This window comes from Octodon degus, unplaced genomic scaffold (genome assembly GCF_000260255.1).
Source record: "Octodon degus isolate 3935 unplaced genomic scaffold, OctDeg1.0 scaffold00215, whole genome shotgun sequence".
Lineage (NCBI taxonomy): Eukaryota > Metazoa > Chordata > Mammalia > Rodentia > Octodontidae > Octodon > Octodon degus.
The window spans coordinates 2920775-2942293 of NW_004524791.1; the positions used below are offsets into that span (position 1 = coordinate 2920775).

At 60.7% G+C, this 21519-nt stretch overlaps 1 protein-coding gene across 5 annotated transcripts in view; it reads left to right on the plus strand.

Moving 5' to 3' along the window:
• Cbfa2t3 (CBFA2/RUNX1 translocation partner 3) overlaps positions 1-20920 on the plus strand; it is a 49999-nt gene extending 29079 nt beyond the window's left edge. For 3 of the 5 annotated variants that reach the window (XM_023705253.1, XM_004644993.2, XM_023705252.1), the window contains exons 2-12: positions 5277-5423; positions 7560-7637; positions 10867-11090; positions 11221-11310; positions 13825-14003; positions 14431-14654; positions 16061-16146; positions 16682-16874; positions 17225-17293; positions 18851-19041; positions 19936-20920. In XM_023705253.1, coding sequence (XP_023561021.1) covers positions 5303-5423; positions 7560-7637; positions 10867-11090; positions 11221-11310; positions 13825-14003; positions 14431-14654; positions 16061-16146; positions 16682-16874; positions 17225-17293; positions 18851-19041; positions 19936-20205 — 1725 coding nt within the window. In that variant the 5' untranslated portion in view covers positions 5277-5302 and the 3' untranslated portion in view covers positions 20206-20920. The remainder of the gene's footprint in view (positions 1-5276; positions 5424-7559; positions 7638-10866; positions 11091-11220; positions 11311-13824; positions 14004-14430; positions 14655-16060; positions 16147-16681; positions 16875-17224; positions 17294-18850; positions 19042-19935) is intronic. The other 2 variants (XM_004644994.3, XM_023705251.1) reach the window with 2 other exon arrangements.
• Positions 20921-21519: the final 599 nt, after the last annotated feature.

A 21519-nucleotide genomic window follows, 5' to 3' on the forward strand; every position in this document is an offset into this window, starting at 1 on the left:
CACATGAGTGTCCACGCAGGTCTGGCCGCACTGGCCACGCGGAGGGCGTGTTTGCAGGCTCCCGGCTGCATTCCGCCTTGTGACTGGCACCGTACAGTCGTTGGAGGAGTCTGGCTGGTTTCCTGGAGGGGCCTCCTGGATGATTAGCTCCTGAGACGTGAGGCTGTTGGCTCTGCGTTCCACAAAGCAAGCTGTGGAACTCTGTGGACGTTGTGGAACGTTACAGAGAAGTGCTGGCCCCGGCTGTGACTTCAGATTGCCACCCCAAGCTTTGCAACCTGTGATCTCTCCTGTCAGGAGTCCTCTGGGCTGGGATTGCTAATCCTGCATTGAAACCGAGACGCCACCACATGGGTCAGGGCCACAGAGCAGAGGGCAGATTGGGGGTCACCATCCCTACCCCTGCCTCCACTCTGCCGACTGTGAAGTCTGAGTGCTGGGCTCCAAGGTCCAGTCCAGCTCTGCTGTGCCCACTGCCCTGGGCTCCCGGCCGCTGGACAGCTCAGTGCTGCTGGCCAGGCTGACACAGCTGTCCTTGAAGGCAGCATGGTCGGTGGCTATCACATGCTGGGATCTGTCCCATGACCAGGCTGCGGGGCCAGTGCTGCGCATGTGTAGAACACATCCTATGTGGAGCTGAGTGTGTTGTCAGGGTGAGGTGTGCGGTGGGTGGGGCTGGTGTGACGGCTCCCAAAGCCCCCACCGGGGCATCTGCTGGAACAGGACTCTGCCGGAACCTTTGCTACAGACAGGCTCAAAAGCCCCAGTCCTGTCTGAAGGAAACCCCTTTCCCAGGCCTCCTGCTGCTGCCGAGCCTGCCGGCCAGATCGCAATTAGCAAGCCTCCTGCAGCACCGGAGTGTCCACCCTGTTCCTTGTTCTGCCTTCAGGGCAGCAGGACAAGGACCCAGTCACAGTGACCTGGTTTTGACAGGTGGAAGGGAAAATGGGTAGCATGGCCACAGGGCAGGGACGACTCCTGGGCGGAGGAGGCCGGTGCCCGGGGCAGAGGTCCCTCTCGTAGAGGTCCCTGGAGGCTTCAGGACAGTGCTGGCAGAGGCTCAGAGTGAGCCCCGGGCCTGCGGTGCCCATCAGGCATTGCTACCCTAGCACGTGTCCCATCCTCCAGGTTTCTGTGGAGAACAGCTTCCTTGCCATGGACAGCTCAGAGATCGCATGGTCCTCAGCTCCCTGGGCAGAGGCTACAATCCCCTTCCCAGATCTCCTTCTGCCCAGTCACAGGGTCAGCCCAGGCAGGCAGAGTGTCCTCCATTAGGGACCCTCAAGGTCCTGAGGAGTGTTGGAGGCCCCTGTTGGGACAGGAGGGAGCCCCTTCCAGGGCTGCTGGGTTGGAAGAATGGCTCCAGCTGGTGTGACCAGGGGACCCCAGACCATGTGGCCAGGCCCTAGGGTCCAGGAGAGGAGCCATGAACTGCCAGCCCTCTGAGAGGCCCCAGGAAAGCCCTACCCCAGGGCCCCCATGCCAACCCCGCCGGCCAGGTGACCTGGGACCAGTGACATCTGCTTACTCAGTGGCCTCTGAGAAAGACCACAGGCTCCCATGGGTGTCACCATGGTGACAGGGACCTTCCTGGAGTGTTGAGTCTTGTCCAGGACCCCAGAAGTGGGCCCACATTCCCCTGCAATGCCTCGGTGCTGAGCACACAGAATGCGGAGCCCATGTCCCTGAGCTAGGTCAGCTGTGCCAAGGCCAGCATGTAGCCTCACTGTGTTCCCATGCCATGGTCTGGTTGGCTCTTGGTGCCCATGGGGTCCTTGAAACAGGACACAGGTGGCTTCGCTGTGTGAACATCTCCAGGGACCTGCCTCCAGCTTCCCTGTCCCCGTACATCCCCATCTTTCCCTGGGCGGCAGGGCAAGCAGGGTCTGGCGGCAGCTGGGGCTGCACAGACCTGCCCCATGACCCACAAATGTGGAAACCTGCTCACCCAGGTCCCAGCCTGCAGAATCAGCATGTGCACCCAGGCCCAGGAGGAGACGGATGCACAGTGCTGTTCTTCAGGTTCGCCTGGTGCCTTTCACCTTGTGTGTGGCTGCTGTGAGCGTGTGGGGCTCAGCAGCCCTGGTCCTGACCCCTGCCCACAGGGTAAGTTGAGTTGACAGGGACAGTCTTGTGCCTCAGTTTCCCCATCTGCCATTCTCACAGATCCATGGTGGGGAGGAACATGGCGGCCTGTGTAGAGCATGGCTTGGGCCTGGCACACCGAGGACCATGTCATCATGGCTGGGTCTTAGGCCTGCCGGCTTCAGTATAGGGCTGTAGGGTCTTGGGCTTTGCAGGGGTGGCAGTGAGGAGTCCCAGCCACCTCCTTGAAGGCTCTGGATCCAGCTGGGAGCTGGCCTGGGCTGCTCAGCAAAGTCCACCCTTTGCTAACTGCTGGCCACGCCCCCGGGACCGGCTGGGAACACATCAGGATCCGCCCTCTGGAAAGGCACAGGCTCTCCAGGCACGCTGGCCTGGGAACTCTCTCTAGAGCCAGAACAGGCAGCCTGGGCAACGCCTAGTGCATACCCAGGGGACTGGGGGCTCCTGAGTGCTGCCCAGCCACTCCCCAGCTTGTCTGGTCCCCAGAATGCATCAGGATGGACAGGAGGGTGGGGCAGCACCCAGCTCCTCAGTGCCCTGCTGAGTCACATTCTCCCTGCTCAGCCCTGTACCTCAGTCTCCCCACTGTAAGGGGAGTGTCAGGGTCTGCTTCCAGGGCTGGACACCTGGGTCCGGCACATGGGATGCTTTATTTCATTTCATTTCATTTTGGTCTAAAGCCATACTACCTTCACTGTGCTGATCTCCTCAAAATGCAGGGTTTTGCTTTTTTTTGTTTTTTTTTTTTTGGCAGAACCAGGAATTGAACTCAGGCCCTTGTGCTTACCAGGCAAGCGCTTATTCCACTGAGCCATCTCCCCAGCCCCGCTTTTTTGGTTTTTGCAGGATTTTATATTTCGCTTTGTATTTTGGGTTGTTGGTTTTTTCTTTCTTTTTTTTTTTTTTTAATGTAGTGTGTGTGTGTGTGTGTGTGTGTGTGTGTGTGTGGCCAGCTCAGCCCACCAGGGGGCGGGGCTGGCTGGCATTTGGTGCTGGGGGGATTGAACCGCGGTCCTTGTGCTTTGCTAAGCTTGTTCTAAGTAGGTGCTTTAGACCACTGAGCCATCTCACCAGCCTCTGTTGGTTTTTTTCTTTTTCAGCACTGGGATTGAACCTAGGGCCTTCCCCTTGGGGCAAGGAGGCTGGGCCATGTGACCCAAAGCACTTGAAGTCCAGCCAAGACTCGGGTGGTGCTTTTTTTTTTTTTTTTTTTTTTCTTTTTTTGCGGAACCAGGGATTGAACTCAGACCTTTGTGCTTGCCAGGGAAGCGCTTATTCCACTGTACTATCTCCCTGGCCCCTGGGTGGTGCTGTCTGCTGCCCACCACCATTCCTGTGACCACACCTGGGGTAGGGTGGGCTGGGGCACTGCCACCAACACCCTGCCAGCTTTCCCAGACCAGGAGCTTCGGACCTGCAGCCTCAGACTGCCTCTCCACAGCATCTGAGCCCTCGAAGTGGAAAAGTGCCGGGGACAGTAAGAGGCCACAAAGCCCTAGAGAGCGTGCCACGAGGAGCTTCAGACCCCAGCCACTGTGGACTGGGGCAGATCTCCAGCCCCAGGGAAGGGGCTGTGCCTAGCACCAACCCTACAGTGTTTGCAGGAACAAAGTGTGTGGGGGGAACCAGACCACACACAGCACACCTTTTCTGCCGCAGGGTGACATCAAATCCCTGCCAGTCATGGGGCACCAGCAGGACACTGTGTGTCCCAGCCTCAGTGTCGGGAACACCATGGACGCGGTGGTGCCCAGTACACATTTGGCGAATGACACTGGGTGGGGTCTGTCACTGTGGGCACTGAGTGTCCAAGCTCCCTTGTGCCCAGGTGGTATAGCCATTCCCCACGCGTCCTGCCCCCAGGCTGGTTCCCCATTTGTGTGTGCCTACTGGCTCGGAGCCACCTCTGCAGAACTTACCTGGAAACCCTAAGCAGCAGCATCCCAGGCCTGGGCCTGTGACCCAGAGCTAGCCTGACATTTGGAGCTCCTGGCCCTGCCCTGTCTGCCTCTGCCCAGGAACGTCTGGTCAGATGGGGGTGGTGAGCTGGGCCACTTCCCTCGGGGGCACCTGCATGTTTGCCTTCTTTGGTTGTCACTAGGTCTGGCCCCTGGCCATGCAGCAGGCATGGCGTTGACAGGTCCCCACAGCTGCAGCCACACGTGTGCCCAGCCGTCAGCCTGGGACAGGCAGTGGGGGAGGCACCCCGTGGGAGGGAGGCCAGCGGCTGCAGCTGAGGATGGCAGGTGCGGGCCAGGCGCGGGTGGCAGAAGAGGGCATGTCCCCACGTGTCCGTACTGTCCTTTTCCTTCCAGAGGGGGAGGGAAGGCTGGGGCTGCATGGTGTTGGTGGGGAACATGTATGGCAAGTGTCCTGTGGGCCACCATCCCCAACGCTGGGAAAGCCAGACCCTCATGAGTCCACACAACGGTGGCCGGGCACTGAGCCAGAGATGAAGGCCAGCTGGCAGCACCTCAGTGGGCGAGACAGCCGACAGGCATGGAGTTCCAGGGTCTAGCTCTGCCTGCTCCTCCGTGAGGGTCACCAGCGCACCGGGTCCCAGGGAGCTGGGACTGGGGTATCTTTGATTCCTAGGGTGGTGAACTTATGGTGACACAGGACTCTCAGCCCTCTCATGAGGGCAGCTCCTTGCTCTGCCCACTGGCAACCTCTCAGGATCCTGCTCTCAGGTCTGGGGACTCGGTCCCCCAGCCCATGGCCCACCCTTTATTCTTCCTGCCCATTTCCTGCACCCCAACCCTGAGTTTCCTGGGCTGAGCCACAGAATCCCATGACAGCCTCCTGCTTGCCTGTGACACAGTCCAGGCCAAGGATGTCCATCTGCTGTGAAGGTCCCTTCACAGGGGTGACAATTAGAGGTTCCCAGCCCCTCAGGTGCCACCTGCTCTTTGAGCACCAGAAAACCTGGGGGGCCTCGTCTGGGACACTGAGGGCTGAGAGCCTAAGGACCCACACTGTGGAGCAGCCTAGAGTGCAGCTGCGCCCTGCCAAACCGTGGCAGGAAAGCCTGATTTAGAGGGCTGCATGCCATCTGCAGGCCACTTGGGGGCCATGGCTGTGCAGGGCCTGGAGCTGAGGGGGCAGGGACCCAGCGTTGTGGGCACAGGTGGAGCCAGCTACATGTCCCTCATCAGCTCTCCCTCTCCCAGTGGACAGGACAGAGGAGGCCGCCGCAATGCCTGACTCCCCCGCAGAGGTGAAGACGCAGCCCAGGGCCACACCTCCCAGCGTGCCACCCCCACCACCCGCTGCATCCCAGGGCGCCACCCGCCCGCCTTCCTTCACAGCGCACACACGTGAGTAGCCCTGAAGCTGTGATGACCCTGGTGGCATCTTTGCGGTGTGGAGCCTACACTGCATGTCTGGCTGTGTGGCTTGGGAGGGACTCTGAAACTCTGACCTGCCAGGATCCTCATCAACAATGCGGGACATCTAGGGTTGCTGCCTCATGGGCACCATGACTGTGGCGTGAGAACGGGGCTCTCATACCAGTGGCAGCACACGGTGGGTGCCACTAATGCTGGCTCCGTGCAGGATTGTGGGGCCTGGCCCCCAGATGAGTCAGGGTGGACCAGTCAGCAACCTTGGGTGATGCTGCCCTGGAGCCCTTGGGCTGTCACGTGAGTCCAGAGCAGGTGCCACTGGCGCTGGCCATGGCTGCTGAGAGGACCTGGGTCCTGATGGTGGCAAGTGTAGCCTCATGTTTCCAGGATTGAGCGAGGGAACCCATGTGGCCCTGCCCCAGCCTTCCCTGTGATGCCCCCCAGGGACAGGACCTCGGTTCCTCACCTGGTGACCTGGTCCCCAGCAGCCCACAAAGCCAGCTCTGCTTCCACAGCTATTCCTGTGGCTGAGCCCAGAGCCTGGCTTTGACTTTATCATCACAGGTGTGGAAGCCAGGCAGCCCCAGCCCTGTGCACAGGAGGCCTCCTCCCAGGTAGCAGGCTCGCCTCGTAGCAGTCTTCTGCTGAAAGTGGCTGGGGTGCTGCTGCTGCTGCTGGCTGAGGCCATATGCAGGGACACCTGGTGCAGGCACATGTGGGAGCCGTGTGTCTAACACCCTCCACTCCCTCACCTTCTGTCGGCCTCCAGCTCCATACTAAGGGTCTGGCTGGGCCCTGGTCCTCACGTACAGTGGGACTGGAACAGGACACCAGCTGGGCCTCTGGCAGTGGCAACCCTCCCAGGGCTTCCCTAGGCCACACTGCTCCAGCAGAGGCAGCTACACACACACACACACACACACACACACACACACACACACTGACTGCCTTGACCCCCTCTCTCTCTCAGAACCCGCCCACAGAGGTCTTGGTCCACTGGGTGGCCATCAACTGATGCACTGGGCAGCAGGGAAGCTGTTGGCTGTGGGCTACAGTTGCTGCTGGCACTTGAGCTGGGGCAGGAGCTGTGCTGGCGGACTGTGGCAGCCCCGGGCAGCTAGGAGAGATGCAGCCCCTAAAGAGACAGCCACCAGATGCACTTGGGCCCCACATGGGAGGAGCAGGTCACGTGGCCCCAGCCTCCCTGCCCCAAGCACTGGTCTGAGGACCTGGAGGGGCTGGAATGCCAAGACCCTTGTGGCTTTGCTTTTTTGTGGCCATAGACCAGAGTGTCCCCTGCATTCTTCCATACCTACTAACCCACCTTGGGTCACGTTTCCAGGTGAGAGTCCCAGCACCCGCAGAGAACAGAACCTGGTAAACGGCAGCTCTTTCCTTAGGTGGTGCCCTCTGTCGGCTTAATAGACATGTCCACCCGAGATCTGGCCTCCTCTGGGGTGGCCTTAGTGCTGCCCCCAAGCCACATGCTTCCCCGAGCGCCCAGGGTTCACCAGGTCTGCACCTGGCTGGCAGCAGCCCTGCCCAAGCCTCTGCAGCCAAGCTAGCAGTACTGACCTTGACCCCGGGCTTGAGGCCATGATTCTCCTGGCCTGGCCTCTGTACTGGGCACAGCCGACCTTGGAGTTGAGCCACATGTGGCTGGAAGAAGGTCAGGGAGGCTGAGGCAGCACAGCCTGGAGGAACACAGGCAGTAGGGACCCAGGCCAACTTGTCCGGGGCTGGAGCCCTCGGGGCCAAGTCTCCATGCAGCCCTGTGACAGAGTGCTCGCTGTCTGCTCATGAGATTCCCACCAGCCCACCCAGCCCTGTCCTCCTACACACACCCTCTGTCCCAGGGCCCTGCCCTGAGCCTGGCACTGACACATAGCTTGGGCCCAGGAGGCCATGCAGGTCCCCAGGCACTGCCTGGGAAGAGGGTCCCACCCATGCTGACCCAGAGGCTGAAGTTCTCATAGACTCCAGGGGTCCTGCCAGAAATGGCCTCAGAGACCACCCATCCAGCCCCATCATTTCCAGATGGAAACTGAGGCCCAGAGGGGCCAGCCTGTGGCAGCCTCCTGAAGCATGTTCTTCTTATTTTGCTTACAGATGGCGAGGACGGGCCTGCGATGTCTCTGCCCCATGGCCGTTTTCATGGCTGCTTAAAGTGGTCCATGGTCTGTCTCTGTAAGTAAAATAACAAGAACCATCATCACTTCCCTGTACTCCACAGAGAGCAGGGCCTGAGTCACAGGGCCGGGACCCAGACCAGGGCCCCACAGTGGCCTTACACACTGATGCCTCCTGAGTCACTCTCCCAGTGGCGGGCCTGGGTGGCAGCGTTGTCCCCAGGGCTGTGAGGACAGAAAGGGACAGTGATGCAAGTTAGGGCACATCAGGCTCCGCTACTCAAGGGCCTGGCAGGGTGACCTGGGGGAGGTAGGGCCGTGTGTGCCTCAGTTTCCCCCAGTAAAGCGGACCCAGCCAGAGCATAGAGGATCACCTGAGAGCTGTCGCCGTGACCTCTGCACGTCTGTGTGCCATGGCAGCATCCGCCCTAGCCATCAGTTTCACCAAAATATGGGGCCACACCAAGGTCTGGGAGACAAAGCTGACCTCAGAGCCCTGTCCTGTGAGACTAAGCAAGCCCCCCCCCCCCCAGGGCTCTGGGAAGAAGAGCGTTCAAGGACAGTGTCAGGGACCACTTAGGCCCCATCCTCCTCATTGCCGTTGTCGGGCTGCGCTGCCATCCACATGGTTGTATGGTTCTTGCTGAGGTGACAACGGTCCTCCCAGCTGCAGAGCTGCTGGCCCCTCTGCAGGGAGGGCTGGCACAGGGGCTGTCTGTGGGGTTCCTCCATCCCTGCTGGCCCACCACAGCCACGAGGCTGGGGAGCCCAGGGTGCTGTGTGGGCCCCCGCACCTTGGCTGGGACACGTGTGCGTCTAACTTAGTAACACACCTGTCGCGGGAGCAAAGGCACTTGTGCCGGGGTCTATTTTTGGCGTCTCTTTAGCAAGCTGCTGAGGCTGCTGGCAGCCAGGGAGGAGAGACGGCAGCGAGCAGGCCACAGGGACCCGGGCACCCAGGGCCAGGCTGGTAAGCGGCCTCGGGAGGGCGGCCTCGGGAGGGGCCTGGCATGCCTGTCTCAGAAGCCATCGGGACCCAGAGGACTCAGGAAGCAAGTCCACTGCAGTGGTGAGGTCTCCGTGGCAATGGGCTGCTCCCTGGCCCAGTTGGGGTGACAGCGAATGGCTGTCATAGGCCCTGACAAGGGCATCTGAGTCAGTAGCCACCATGAGGTCAGAGCTCACCTGTGAGAAGGACAGACAGCCACAGCAGGGCTGGGGCTCGAGGGGCCTGCAGGGCTGGGACCTGAGGCAAGAGGGACACTTAGCCCGTTGCCCTCCCCGGACCATTCCTGCCTGCATGGCACGGATCCAGAGCCCTGCTATCTGTCCTCACCTCCGAGGAGCTCCCAGGCCACGGAGCCCTCGCGTGCCCACAGCAACAGTGCTCAGTCCTGCAGCTCCTGGCAGTGAGCGTCCTCACAGCACCCGGCATGCTGGCCAGTCACAGGGACCCCCAGGGATGTCTTCCAGGGGAGGCGGGGGAGGCTCCAAACAGGACTGTGGAGCACACGGAGCCTCCCTGGCTCTGCTCTGGAGCCCCAAAATCCCAAGTACATTGCAGATGAGGGACAAGATAGGCAGATAGGCAAGTCCCTATGTGACCAAGCGGCTGTCTCCCACCTGGGAGTGGTGTCTGTCACTGTCCTCACACATGGGGCACTTGAAGGTGACCACCAGGACTCGGACCAAGGGGAACATACCCACACTCTCCCTCAGAGCAGCCCTGGGCTGGGGTTCTACCTGGCACCTGTGCCCACTGGGCCCCTGGGCAATGGGTCAGCATGGATAAGTGCCTGCTCAGGGCTGCCCTGCTGGGTCTGAGCACCCCGGTGTCTCTGTCCAGTCTGTGGGTTAGAGGGAGGTTCTTGTAGAATGAGCCAGCCTGGCCTACCTGGGTGGTCGCATGCCGAGACCATGGGGGTATCTGACCACAGATAGTAATGGGCCTAGGCATGGGCAGCAGGAGACCTCAGGGCTGGCCTTGTGGGACCAGGTCCCCTCCCCAGGCCTGCAGGGTGGATGAGGAGTGACCAGCCTGAGCAAGCAGTTGTCAGAGATCACACCCGCCTCCTGGTCAGGACGGGTGGGGTGGCCTGCCTGAGAACCCCGGGTGTAAGCACACACAGGAAACAGCAGGTGCCCGAGGCTGACGCAGCAGCACCCAGCGTGCCTGGATAAGGGGCTCCATGCCCCTGGCACCACAGGCCCTGCCAGGCTTAGCCACAGAGGATGGAGGTAGCCAAGCCTCTAGGAACTTGTTCTTGAAGAAGTGGCCCTGACCACCCATGCCCTGTCCCCACACTCTCAGCTTGGGCCTGATAACTCAGAGGCTACAGAGCAGGCCAGGACAGTGCCTGGGAGCAGAGCAGGTCTTAGCAGAAGAGGAACGGGGATGTGAACATGTGTGCACATGTGCATCTGTGTGTGTGTGCGTGATCTGTGGCCCTCTGGCTGCAGGCCCTGAAACTGGTCACTCGGGGTCCCCAAGGCCAGGCACAGGGTGCAGACACACAATCATGGGGCTCCCCGCAGCCACCGCAACCTCTGCATACTCCTCTGGGCTAGGGGTGAGGACATGCGTGGGACACATCGCCATAGCCCAGTGTCTGCCTGAGCCCAGGGACACTGACCCACCAGTGGGGCCAGCCAGCATCTTGTCCCAGTGGCAGACAGTGCTAGCTCCGCAATGTGTACACCACCTGTCCCTGCCTGTCCCCAGCATGCCCCAGCCAGGCCAGTCGCACCCCTCTGCATGTCCAGCACCCGTGGGCAGGACCCAGCCTGCTTATCCCAGAGAGCCTGGTCCTGAGCCCTAGACCAGGAGTGACAGGATTGCTCGGGACTGGGGGCCAGGGCTTGGGCTGAGGATGTCAGTGGAGAGATGTGTCCAGGACCACATAGAGGCAGGGCTACTGGTCCCTGGGCAGTGGTGAGCAACTCGTTGTCTCCACCCCCAGGAAGAGGTAGCTCGAGCCAGTGATGGGCTGGCACCTGTCGCGGGCCTCACCTCCGCCACACTAAGGTGCTGTCACTTGGGGACACTGCAGGCCTGGAGCCGCCCTCCCTGACGCCCTGGGCACAGGCTTCATCCCTGGTGTCATTTCCACACCTTGAAGGGGTCGCATGGCCCCATATGGCTGTAGGGCCCTCATAGCAGTGGGCACAGCACACTGGGCACCACTCCCTGCATGGTCAAAACCCTCCATCACTCAGTGCTGCTGTGGCTGTCCCTGCTGTGGCACCTCCTCTGAGGCTCCACTGTGTCTCCTCTTCCTCCCGCGCAGTGATGAATGGTGGCAGCCACTCACCGACGGCCACACCCAATGGCTTCAGCAATGGCCCGGCTACCTCATGCTCAGCCACATTGTCCACACAGCACCTGCCACCAGCCTGTGGGGCCCGGCAGCTCAGCAAGCTGAAGCGCTTCCTCAGCACCCTGCAGCAGTTCGGCAGTGACATCTCACCTGAGATTGGGGAGCGTGTGCGCGTGCTGGTGCTGGGGCTGGTGGTGAGTGGGCTGTCCCCCAACGTGGGCATGCACATGCACGCTGCCTCAGCCTCTCTGGGGCACGGTGATAGCGACCTGGCCCGGGGGGGTGGCAGTGGGCTGTTGCTGACATACAATCGCTGTCTCCCAGAACTCCACGCTGACGATTGAAGAATTCCACTCCAAGTTGCAGGAGGCCACCAATTTCCCTCTGCGGCCATTCGTCATTCCCTTCCTGAAGGTAGCATGGCCCTGACCCCACCCCCAGCCCCAAGCCTGGTGGAATCCTTGACTGGTCAGGCGATTCCTGCCAATTATGGCAGCACCCTGGTTGTCAGCAGATTAGTCAGCACCAAACGTGGGCTCTAGGAAAGATTGTGGGTTCAGCACTGCGTGCTCATTGGCCACAGGTGCTATCCACACAGCAGCCGTCCCCAGGCACCACGAGGTGCCAGGAGTTAAGGCTTGGGATGGCTGCAAGTGGCAGGCGTGTGCTCACCAGAGCCTGGCCAGGGGAGGGTGCACTGGTCATTGCTGTGGATACCAGAACTGCGGGCAGGGAGGAAACAGCACAGAAGCCCCCAGGAACAGAAGGCTGTGCGGGGCTGAGGAGGACCTGGGAGTGGGTGGTGGGTGGCTGGGGACCAGGCCCTCCAGGCAACAGGAACAGCATGCACCAAGGCCCTGGGGGCAGGAGCAGCAGCAGGCTGGAATGGAACGAACGAGGGTGGCAGTGGGCAGTGAGTGGGCAGGCAGCACACAGCTAGGCCGTGCGGCGGGTGCAGAGCGGTCTGAAGCAGACCGTCAGGGTCAGGGCTCCTTCCAGGGGACCCCAGGTCAGGCTGGAGCAGATGCTTGGGCCCTTCCACTCTGTACTTGGCAGTGGTGGCAGAGGCAGCGGCGGTGACTGCTGCTGCTGCTGCTGCTGCTGCTGCTGCTGCTGCTGCTGCTGCTGCTGCTGCTGCTGCTGCTGTGAAATGGGGACCCTCAGGCTCTGGGAGGCTGTGTGTGGGAGTGCAGTGCTTGTGACATACAGTGGCACTGTTGAAAATTCAGTGCGTCCCCTAGAGGGGGAGCGAAGGGCACGGGCACCTCTGCTCCACACCGTCTTCTTCCACCATGACTGCCACTCAGCTCTGCCAGACACCACATTGGTAGCAGGTGCCCCATGGTAGTGTGGTCCCAGATGGGATAGTATGGCCACCATCACCTGACCCAGCCCACACCAGGGCACACAGCCCAGTGGCTGCCCACAGAGGCCTGGCACTGCCCAACCTCCTGGCCTGTTTTCCTCTGCCCACCATAGCTCCCACTATAGCTCCTACACAGCTTGTCCTTTGTCCCTAAAACGTGGGTCCAGTCTGTGGGGGCGCTAATCGTGTAGGGCTCGCCCTGTCACCCAGGCTCCCTGGAACCATCACACTGGGAATGTCACAGCTCCACCTACAGTGAGGCTGAGTCAGGCTGAGGGACCTTCTCAAGGACTCAGCAGCCTTGGTGACCTACCAGGCTCTCAGCCCGGAGCTGCTGCACGCCTCGAGGCTCTGGTCCTCGGGGCTGTTTAGCCAGCGCGCATGTCCCATGTGAGGAAGCTCTGGCAGTACTAGAGCACTGCAGCCTCGTGAAGAGGTGGAGTCGGGCCCCCTGTCCCATGGCCCAGTACTCCTGGGGACCGTGGGGACTCAGATCCCTGTCCCGGGTCAGGCAGGGCTGTCCCCACTAAGGCTGTTACGCTTCTGGACCGTGCAGCAGTGCTGCCTGTCCCGGGTCCCCACCACCCCAGCTGCTGTGCTGGCCAGGTGCTGGCTTTCCAGAAGCTGGGACAAACCTGCCTCCGCAGCCCCGTCTCCCAGTTGGCCCAGGCTTGAGAATCCAGATGTTTCCACCGCCCCACAGTAACCAGCTGGTGCTGTGCCGGCCAGAGAGGGGATGCGGGGCCCTTGGGGCCTCCCGGGGCCTGGTTCCCAGCTCTGGCTCCTGACACATCAGGCAGATGGCAGATGGCCCACGTTCAGCTAGCAGAGAGGAAAACAGGCCCGGCAGCCGGCGCCGCCTGATGAGAACAGTGAAGGCCGGATGGACGGGACGCACTGTGAGGGCTGGGAGGTAGAGGCAGAAAGCCGTCAGCAGCTTTGAAGTGTATGAGAAAGAAGGGAACTGAGTTTATTTATACATACTTGGAACTGTGGCCCTCCCAAGTGGCCTCTCTGGGCTCTGGGCCAGCGCTTGGGCCCAGCTGGCCCCACCCACCCCACGTGGCTCTGGGAAGCTAGTGGTGCACAGGGAGGCCAAGCTGGAGCAGTGGCCTGGACACAGCATGCAAGGGTCTGCGCGCTTACCTGCAGACCCCAGGCCACATCAGCTGTGCTCGACAGCCTACAGAGGCAGGTGCATGCTGACCCCAAGTCCCAGCTCCAGGCTTCCCGCAGGGGTGCTGTCATCCCGCAGTGCCCCCCCCCCCCAGGGGCCAGAGCAGACTCTGCAAGTCACCTGTTTCTGCTGCTAGAGCCTCTGCTTCAGTTCATTGTGTGCTTGGGGCTGTTGCTTCCCTTCTTCACACCTCCAGATCCTCCTGGTGACAGGGTCGGGGCTCTAATCTCAGGACCACAGGTCACTGCCCTGTTGGCCTCCTGTGTGGCTCATAGAAGTAGCAAGGTGGCCGGGGTGACAGGGAGCAAGGCCTGGAGCTGGGTAGTCACCAGCCCAGGCTCCAGGCGCTCAGCCTCAGCTGTGGATGTCCCCCGTCCCCCCACAGGCCAACCTGCCCCTGCTGCAGCGTGAGCTGCTGCACTGCGCCCGCCTGGCCAAGCAGACACCTACCCAGTACCTGGCACAGCACGAGGAGACACTGCTGGACGCCAGCACCAGCTCCCCAGGAGACTCCGAGCTCCTGCTGGAGGTGAATGAGCATGGCAAGAGGCGAACACCCGACAGGTACTGCCCCCACACACTGCTGCCCACCAGCAACGGTCCCAGTGCCGTGCTTATTGCTGCAGAGCCTGGCAGCCCCAGGGCAAGGCTGAATGACAACAGTGGATAGCACTTCGTTTTGCAGCTCCCATCACAGTGGCCAGGCCATGGTCCAGGCTGATGGGCAGAGCCCCGGGGTCTTTCCACAGAGGCCCGGGCCCCCAGTGCCTGGGCTGGGGCCCTCTGCCCACCACAGAGGAGCTGTGCACGCACTCCCTACAGTGCCTGGGGAGTAGCACTAACCCCAGGGGCCTAGGTGTCTCCTCCCCATGCCATCGATGGAATACCCTCAAGGTGTAGAGGAGACTGTACCCAGCACTGCCTCCCTCCCACCTCTGGCCTCCTCTATGGCTGGTGGGCATGACCACTGTCTCACTGATTTCTGGACCAGGACCAAAGAAAATGAGTCAGACAATGACCCGCCACACTCCGAGCACCTCGGCAAACGGCCCTGCACCCTGAGCCCTGCCCAGCGCTACAGTCCCAGCAACGGACTGCCACCCCCCATGCCACCACCACACTATCGCCTGGAAGACATGGCCATGGCCCACCACTTCCGCGACCCCTACCGACCCTCTGGTCCCCGGGAGCTGCGGGACCATCACCGGCAGCTTGGTGAGCAGTGTGCAGGGAAGGTCATGTCTGTGTCAGCTCTGGGTTGCCCAAGAGGTCACCTGGCCTCTTCGTGCCTTAGTTTCCACCAAAGCTACTCAATGAACAGAGGTTATGCAAAGACCAAGGTTGTTACTGTGGAGGTGTCCCTGGTCTCAACGACAACTTGTAGGCATGGAGAGCAGGCTGTTTCAGGCTGAATCCTCTCCCCAACCCTGCCTGGATGACCTCTTCAAGAGGTGGTCAGCCAGTGGAGAGCCTGGAAACCACCAACCCCAGGTTGCCCAGGGACCCCAGGGTCTGGAGCAGGTCAGCTCCCACCCCCACTTGGGAGGAATGTACAGGGCTGGGGCCCAGGCAGCAGGTGACAGTGGCTGGCTGCAGCCAGTTCAGGCAGGTGCTAATTCCCACCCATTTCTGCAAACACAAAAACAAACGCCAGCTGTCAGGAGAGCTCAGCCACTATTTTGGTCAGGCTGTTAGCAGAGCCAAGCTTCGCAGGCAGCAAGGAGGATAGTGACAGTGGCTGTGGCCCTGCTGCATATGGGTTTGGGGCTTGGGAACCTTCAGGCTGTCAGCCCAGAGAGAGACCTGGGTTCCAGGAAGTCTGCTCTGCAAGGGCGGGGCATCCAGGCAGACAGCAGGGACACCAGCACTGTCTCTGTCCACACATCTCCCCTATTGGGCCACACCCTGCCTCCTCCACTCCTGCCTGTGACTTGGAACAAATGTGGCTCCCAGCAGCCCAGTATCCTCTGTGAGATGGGGCGATGATGAGGCCAGCTGGAGGGGTGAGGGCAGCTCAGAGCACACAGGTTTCTCCCTGGCACACTCCTGTGTGGGGGCCCTGGAGTCAATCTTCATGCAGGAGCCTGCCAGGGTGGGGAAACTGAGGCACAACAGTCAATACAGACCCCATGGGGAGTGATCGCCTTCACGCTGGCCCTGACCCACTGCCAGCACTCAAGCTGGGCCAAGGCCACGCTGGGTGCCCACCACAGCCTGCAGGCTGACCCGTGGGCAAGCTCAGGTGGGACAAGTGAGTCAGGCTCTGCCTTCCTCCAGGGCTGGAACAGCCTGCTGGGAAGGAGCCTGTGACGGCTCTTCAGTGCAGTGAGGACAAGTGGGTTGGGGAGGCTCTCAAGCCCCAAGGCTACTGAGTGTCACTGAGACTGTCAAGGTGAGGTCTAGCACAGGTGGGGGGCAGGTGTGGCCATGACTAGAACCAGGAAAGGGACAGATTTGTCTCTTTCTCTGAGCTGGGTCCTGAGCCCCTGGGCCAGTGGGCTGAGGGCCAGTGCCTTGGATCCCCCATGCTACCCTGAGGTGCGCACAACCCAGCTCTGGGGACTGAGGCTCAGGGAGCAGGGCAGGGCCGGGCAGAACTAAGCCTGCTCCACCCCTTGCAGCAGTGCCTGGGTCCCGGCAGGAAGAAGTAGTCGACCACAGGCTCACGGAACGCGAGTGGGCAGAAGAGTGGAAACATCTCAACAACGTGAGTCTACCTGGGCATGGCCAGCGCCTCTCAGCTCTGCTTGTGAGGGCCCATGCAGGCCCCCTGGCCCAGCACCCCCTCTGCGCCCACCTGGGGTCCCAAGCATGAGCCCTCGCAGTCCCCAGGCCTGTCTGGGCACCAGGGACGATAGGAAGGACAGGGCCATCACACAGGCCCGCTGCTCCACATCCTGCTCCCTGGCTCTTCCAGAGTGGAGGTACTTGGGGAACTTTTTGCAGGGCTCTGTGTGGCTCTGTAGGTGGAATGAGCAGCCTTGCCCCTGGGGCTGCAGGACACCTGTTCCCCGGGCCTCTGATGTCACTCGCACCCGCTGCCTTCCTGGGGCATGAGGGACACCCCTGACTCCTGGCCCACCTGCGCTCCTGTGCCAGCCAGCACCTGCTGTCCTCCAGTGTTGGGCTGGTGGAGACAGTGCCTGGGCTTTGCACTCTGCCCTGGCCATGGCCTGGCCCTTGCGCAGGGCTGCATCTGCCATGCTGCAGGCTCCGGTGCTCACTGCGCGCTGCCTCTGCAGCTCCTGAACTGCATCATGGACATGGTGGAGAAGACACGGCGCTCGCTCACAGTGCTCCGACGCTGCCAGGAGGCCGACCGCGAGGAGCTCAACCACTGGATCCGGCGCTACAGCGATGCTGAGGACGGGAAGAAGGGCTCGGCACCCACCCGGACCCTTGGCAGCGCTTCTGGCCCTGAGGGCTCTCAGCTAGGTAGGCAGCGGGAAGGTCAGGCAGGGGCAGTGGGAGGGGTCTTGGTACCTGAGGTTCGGGAAAGGGTCCTGATTCCCCATAGAGTGCTGCCACACCGGAGCACGGTAGAACTGAAACCAAAGGAGAACCCTCCCCTGGCACACGATGCCACCTGACCACTGGGAACCCAGCCCCAGGTCTGTGGTTGCTGGCTCGGGTGAGTGAAGAGCCCAAGGCAGGCCTGGAGGTCCTGGGCTCCAGAGCCCCCCTTCCCACCCCGGCTTGGCACAGGTCTCTACCCATGGTTCTCGGGGAACCCCTGTGGAAAGCTGAGGTGAGCAGATAGCCTAACCCCACCCCTCCTATTTCAGACCTGCGCCGGGAGCCCACGCCCAGGGCACTGTCCAGCTACATGCCGGAGGAGATCTGGAGGAAGGCTGGTGTGTGGGGCGGGATGGACCCAGGGAGCAGCTGGGCCTGGGCGGCTGAGCAGGGAGGGCCTCCACTGCCCCAGGCTGGGCTTGGACCACACACAGTGACACTTGTGCAGGAGGGCACATCGTTATGCACAGGCTTGACGGCCAGGCAGAGAGCAGGGGTGCCTCAGCCTGTGGGGAGGGCTGTGACTGTTTGCTGGTGCAGAGGGGCCCATCCTCCAGCCAGGAATCTGGGCACCACAGGCAGGGGAGGCTCCTGCTTGGAGCAGGTGGGACCAGGTGTATTTCAATGTGAGGGAGGGGGAGTTACAGAAGCTTGAAAAGTGGAGAAGGCCAGGGAGATAGCTCAGCAGCTGAAGCATCTGCTTGGCAAGCACAAGGTCCTGAATTCAAGCCTTGGTATCAAAAAAAGAAAGTGGAGAGAAGGGAGCGCCAGCCTGGAGGTGGGAGAAAGGGCCAGTGGACAGGGCCAGGTGTGGCCCCAGCCTGGGCAGGGGACAGCTGCTCTCCTGCAGCACTGTCCTCAGCACCTCACCTTAGGAGGCCTCTGCGGGTGTCCACCGGGGTCATGCCTAACATATCCACTGGCCTCGCCTCAGGGGTTCCAGGCCCTGCCAGGGGCTCAGCACTTCCAGGACACAGATACTTGGGGAGACTCAGGGGTGTCTCAGCAGCCTGCGTGGCGGTCCCATTGGGTTCTGTTATGCCTCTCCAGAGCCAGTTCTCAGTGCTGCCAGGTAAATCAAGACAGGCATCAGCAAGCTTGGTGTAGGTTAGCAAGGCCTTATGGAGTGCCGAAGCAGATCAGAAGGGATGTTTGGGGGCTGGCAGACTATGTCTCTGCTTTGGCGAGCCTAGGGACCAGGGTTCAATCCCAGGTCCAGCATTCTATGCCAGCCCCACTGAGCCTCAAACAATTCTGAGGTGTGCTGGCACACTCCCGAAATCTCAGTGCTGGGGAGGCTGAAAACAGGAGGATCACTATGAGTCTGAGTTGCGTAGTGAGACCCTGTACCAAATACATAAATCAGAAAAAAAAAAAAAAATGGATGCTTGAGCTATGACCTGACCCTGAAGCTCCCAGCAGACCTGAGCAGTGGGCATAGGCCTCCTCAAGAGGCCTGAGTCCCCGCCAACCCAGTGGGGATAGAACCTGTACTCCCTGGCCCCCAGGAGCAGCATGGGTGGCAGCCCCAGCTCTGGGGCGGTGCACAGAGTGTGGGTGAGGTCGCTTCCTCCAGAAGGCAGGGCCACGGGGAGCTCTGCTCTGCTCACTGGGTCAAACCTCCAGAAACCTGGGGCTCATCAGAATGGGAGAACCACGGCAGGGAGGGTGGAGGGGCTTCAGAGGTTGTGTGCACACTCGCTCACGCTTGCACACATGCTTAGGATGCACTTGCCTGCAGACCTGTGTCTGCACAGGCTGAGGTCTGTGTGCCCCAGTGCACGCGTGTGGAGGGCACCAGGTGTGTGTGCTATAGCTGCAGGCCCTGCCTAGTAACGGGAGCCCCGGGAAGCACAAAGCTCAGCCCTGCAAACACGGCCCCACATGCTTTGCAGAAGAGGCAGTGAATGAGGTGAAACGTCAGGCAATGTCAGAGCTGCAGAAAGCCGTGTCAGATGCTGAGCGCAAAGCCCATGAGCTCATCACCACAGAGCGTGCCAAGATGGAGCGGGCCCTGGCTGAGGCCAAGCGCCAGGCCTCCGAGGATGCCCTGACGGTAGTCAACCAGCAGGAGGATTCCAGCGAGGTAAGGGCAGCCACGCCCACAGCTAGGCACACCCACAAGTGCTCTGCTTGGGGCACCAGGCAGCAGCTGAGAGAGTGCAGGGGTGGCTGGGGCACCCAGGATGGGGTGCTGATGCAGGCTCACAGCCCCTGCTTTCCTTGTCCTCCGAGGTATGGGGCACAGACATCCCAGGGAGGGCTGGCTCAGGCAAGGAGGAGCCCCAGGCAGAGGGGTGGAGCCATCGGCCTCCATGCCACAGCTCTGCCAGCCATGTTCAGCTGTGCAGGAGTAGGTTGGTCAGAGGACAGAAGGCTCCAGGGTGGGCAGAGAAAAGACTGCACCGCCAGGCCTGGCGACACACACCGGTCATTCCAGCTACTTGGAGGTAGAGGCAGGAGGATCTAAAGTTCAAGTCTAGCCCAGGCAAAACCCTGTCTCAAAACAAAAAATAAAAACAGGGCTGAGGATGCAGCTCAAGGTTAGCAGTAGGCTCTAGGCCTTTGATTGAGCAGGAAAAAAAGTAAGAAAACATAACCTGACACACAGAGGAGTGATGAGTGTTTCAGGAGGTGGAAACGGGGGTCAGGCAGGCCCTCATGGCCAGTGATAGCCAAGAGCACCCTCAGGTCTCCCAGCCACCTGATGGGTGGGGGCAGCAGAGCCAGGCTGGCTGAACAGTGTGGGGGGCAGCAGTCACATGGCTGTAACTCTGGAGAGGCCCAGCTCTGGCCTGCACTTTGGGGGTCCCCAGAGAAGCAAGCCTTCGGGAACAGTTAGCACACTCTGCTGGACGCCCTCCCCAGCTGCAATCAGTCGTGTCTGCCATTGCCAGGCCAGGGCTCTGCCCTGGGAGGATCTGGGGGATGGGGGGTGGTGCTCTTCCTTGCAGTGCGCTAACCTCCCCGGCCCCCACAGAGCTGCTGGAACTGCGGACGGAAGGCCAGTGAGACGTGCAGCGGCTGCAATGCGGCGCGCTACTGCGGTTCCTTCTGCCAGCACAAGGACTGGGAGAAGCACCACCACGTGTGCGGCCAGAGCCTGCAGGGCCCTGCTGCCGCTGTTGCTGACCCGCTGCCCAGGCAGCCGGACATCACTGCCAGCCCTAGTGAGGCAGGCTCCGCGGGGCCCTCTCGCCCTGGCTCCCCTGGCCCCCCTGGCCCACTGGATCCCTCTGTGCCCCGCTGACCCCCAGATCCCACCACTTGGCCCGTGGATGCCGTGCCCTGCCAGCCCCTAGCCCAGTCTGGCCTACAGCCACTGCCCACCTGGCCAGCCTGCAGGAGTCGCTGCTGCTACTGCTTCTGCCCAAAAGCAACACAGAGCCAACCGGAGCTGCACAGCAGCCTCCTCAGCTACCTGACGTGACCATCCACCACGACCTAAGGACCTCTACCCGGCACCCTCCCAAGCCAGCGACCCAGCTCCAGCAGCAGTGGCGCCAGTGGGGTGTGCCTGGCCGTCCAACCCCGTCCTGTGTCTGTCTGTCTGTCTCCTGCTGTCTCTTGTCTTTGTTCTGTCTCTACGACTTCTATATGCTTTCCCTATCATGAAAGCCTAACTGGTGGCTTGTGTTTTCAGTGAAGAATTTGGAGATTTCGTTTTGTTGGCAAAACAGCTACTCAGAAATGGACAAAGATGACCATAAGGTTCTCCCCCTTCCTTATTAAAAGGGGGAAACTGATTTTATATTTAGAGACCTGAGCTCACTGTGTCACCTGGGCTACCCCAGGTGTCACCGGCAGATGCAGTCCACACGGTGAGGAAGATTTCAGTTTCCAACTCAAGTATTTTTGGTTTCAGGTTATTGTGGTGTTTTGTTTTGTTTTGTTTTGTTTTGTTTTGTTTTGTTTTGTTAATGTCAAACTCTTTGGCTTTAAGTAAAAATCCAAAAAGGTTTTTTGAAAAAAGCAAAGGAAACATACCTGTAAACTACCTTGCTAGCTAGCCAGCCAAGGATACCGGACACACCTCTGCTCCAAAGGAAACCCAAAAAGCAAACACAAGAAATTGAAATCCAAAATGCTTTTCCACTGCCAAAGTATTCCTTTCACTGTTTCAGCCCAGCCTGGGTTCATTTGGATGCTGGTCTTTTGTTTGGTTTGCATACTCTGGGGTGTTGGGATTCTGGGGTCTGAAGGGTCTGGGCTCAGCCTTCTGGTCACCCTCCCGTTCCCTCTGTAACTCTGCAGCCCCTCACCAGGCAGAACCAGGGGCAGTGAGGTCCCTGGCCCACGTGCTACCAGGCGTCCCATCCGGTTCAGGAAGACACCTGTCCTCGCACCCTATGACTGTCCGTATTTCATTTCTCTACTTGGGAAAAAAAAAGTGCTAAAGTGTTCTTTCCAGAGAGAGCACAACTCTGAAAACTGTGACAATCTTGGGGTTAACTGCTGGCTGTTTTCAGAGCAGAAGGCGGCGACTGACCCTAGAACCCTCTGTCCTCCTCTACCTCTCCTGGCTCCCACTGGTCACCATGCAGGCCCCAGGCCTCCTTTCTTC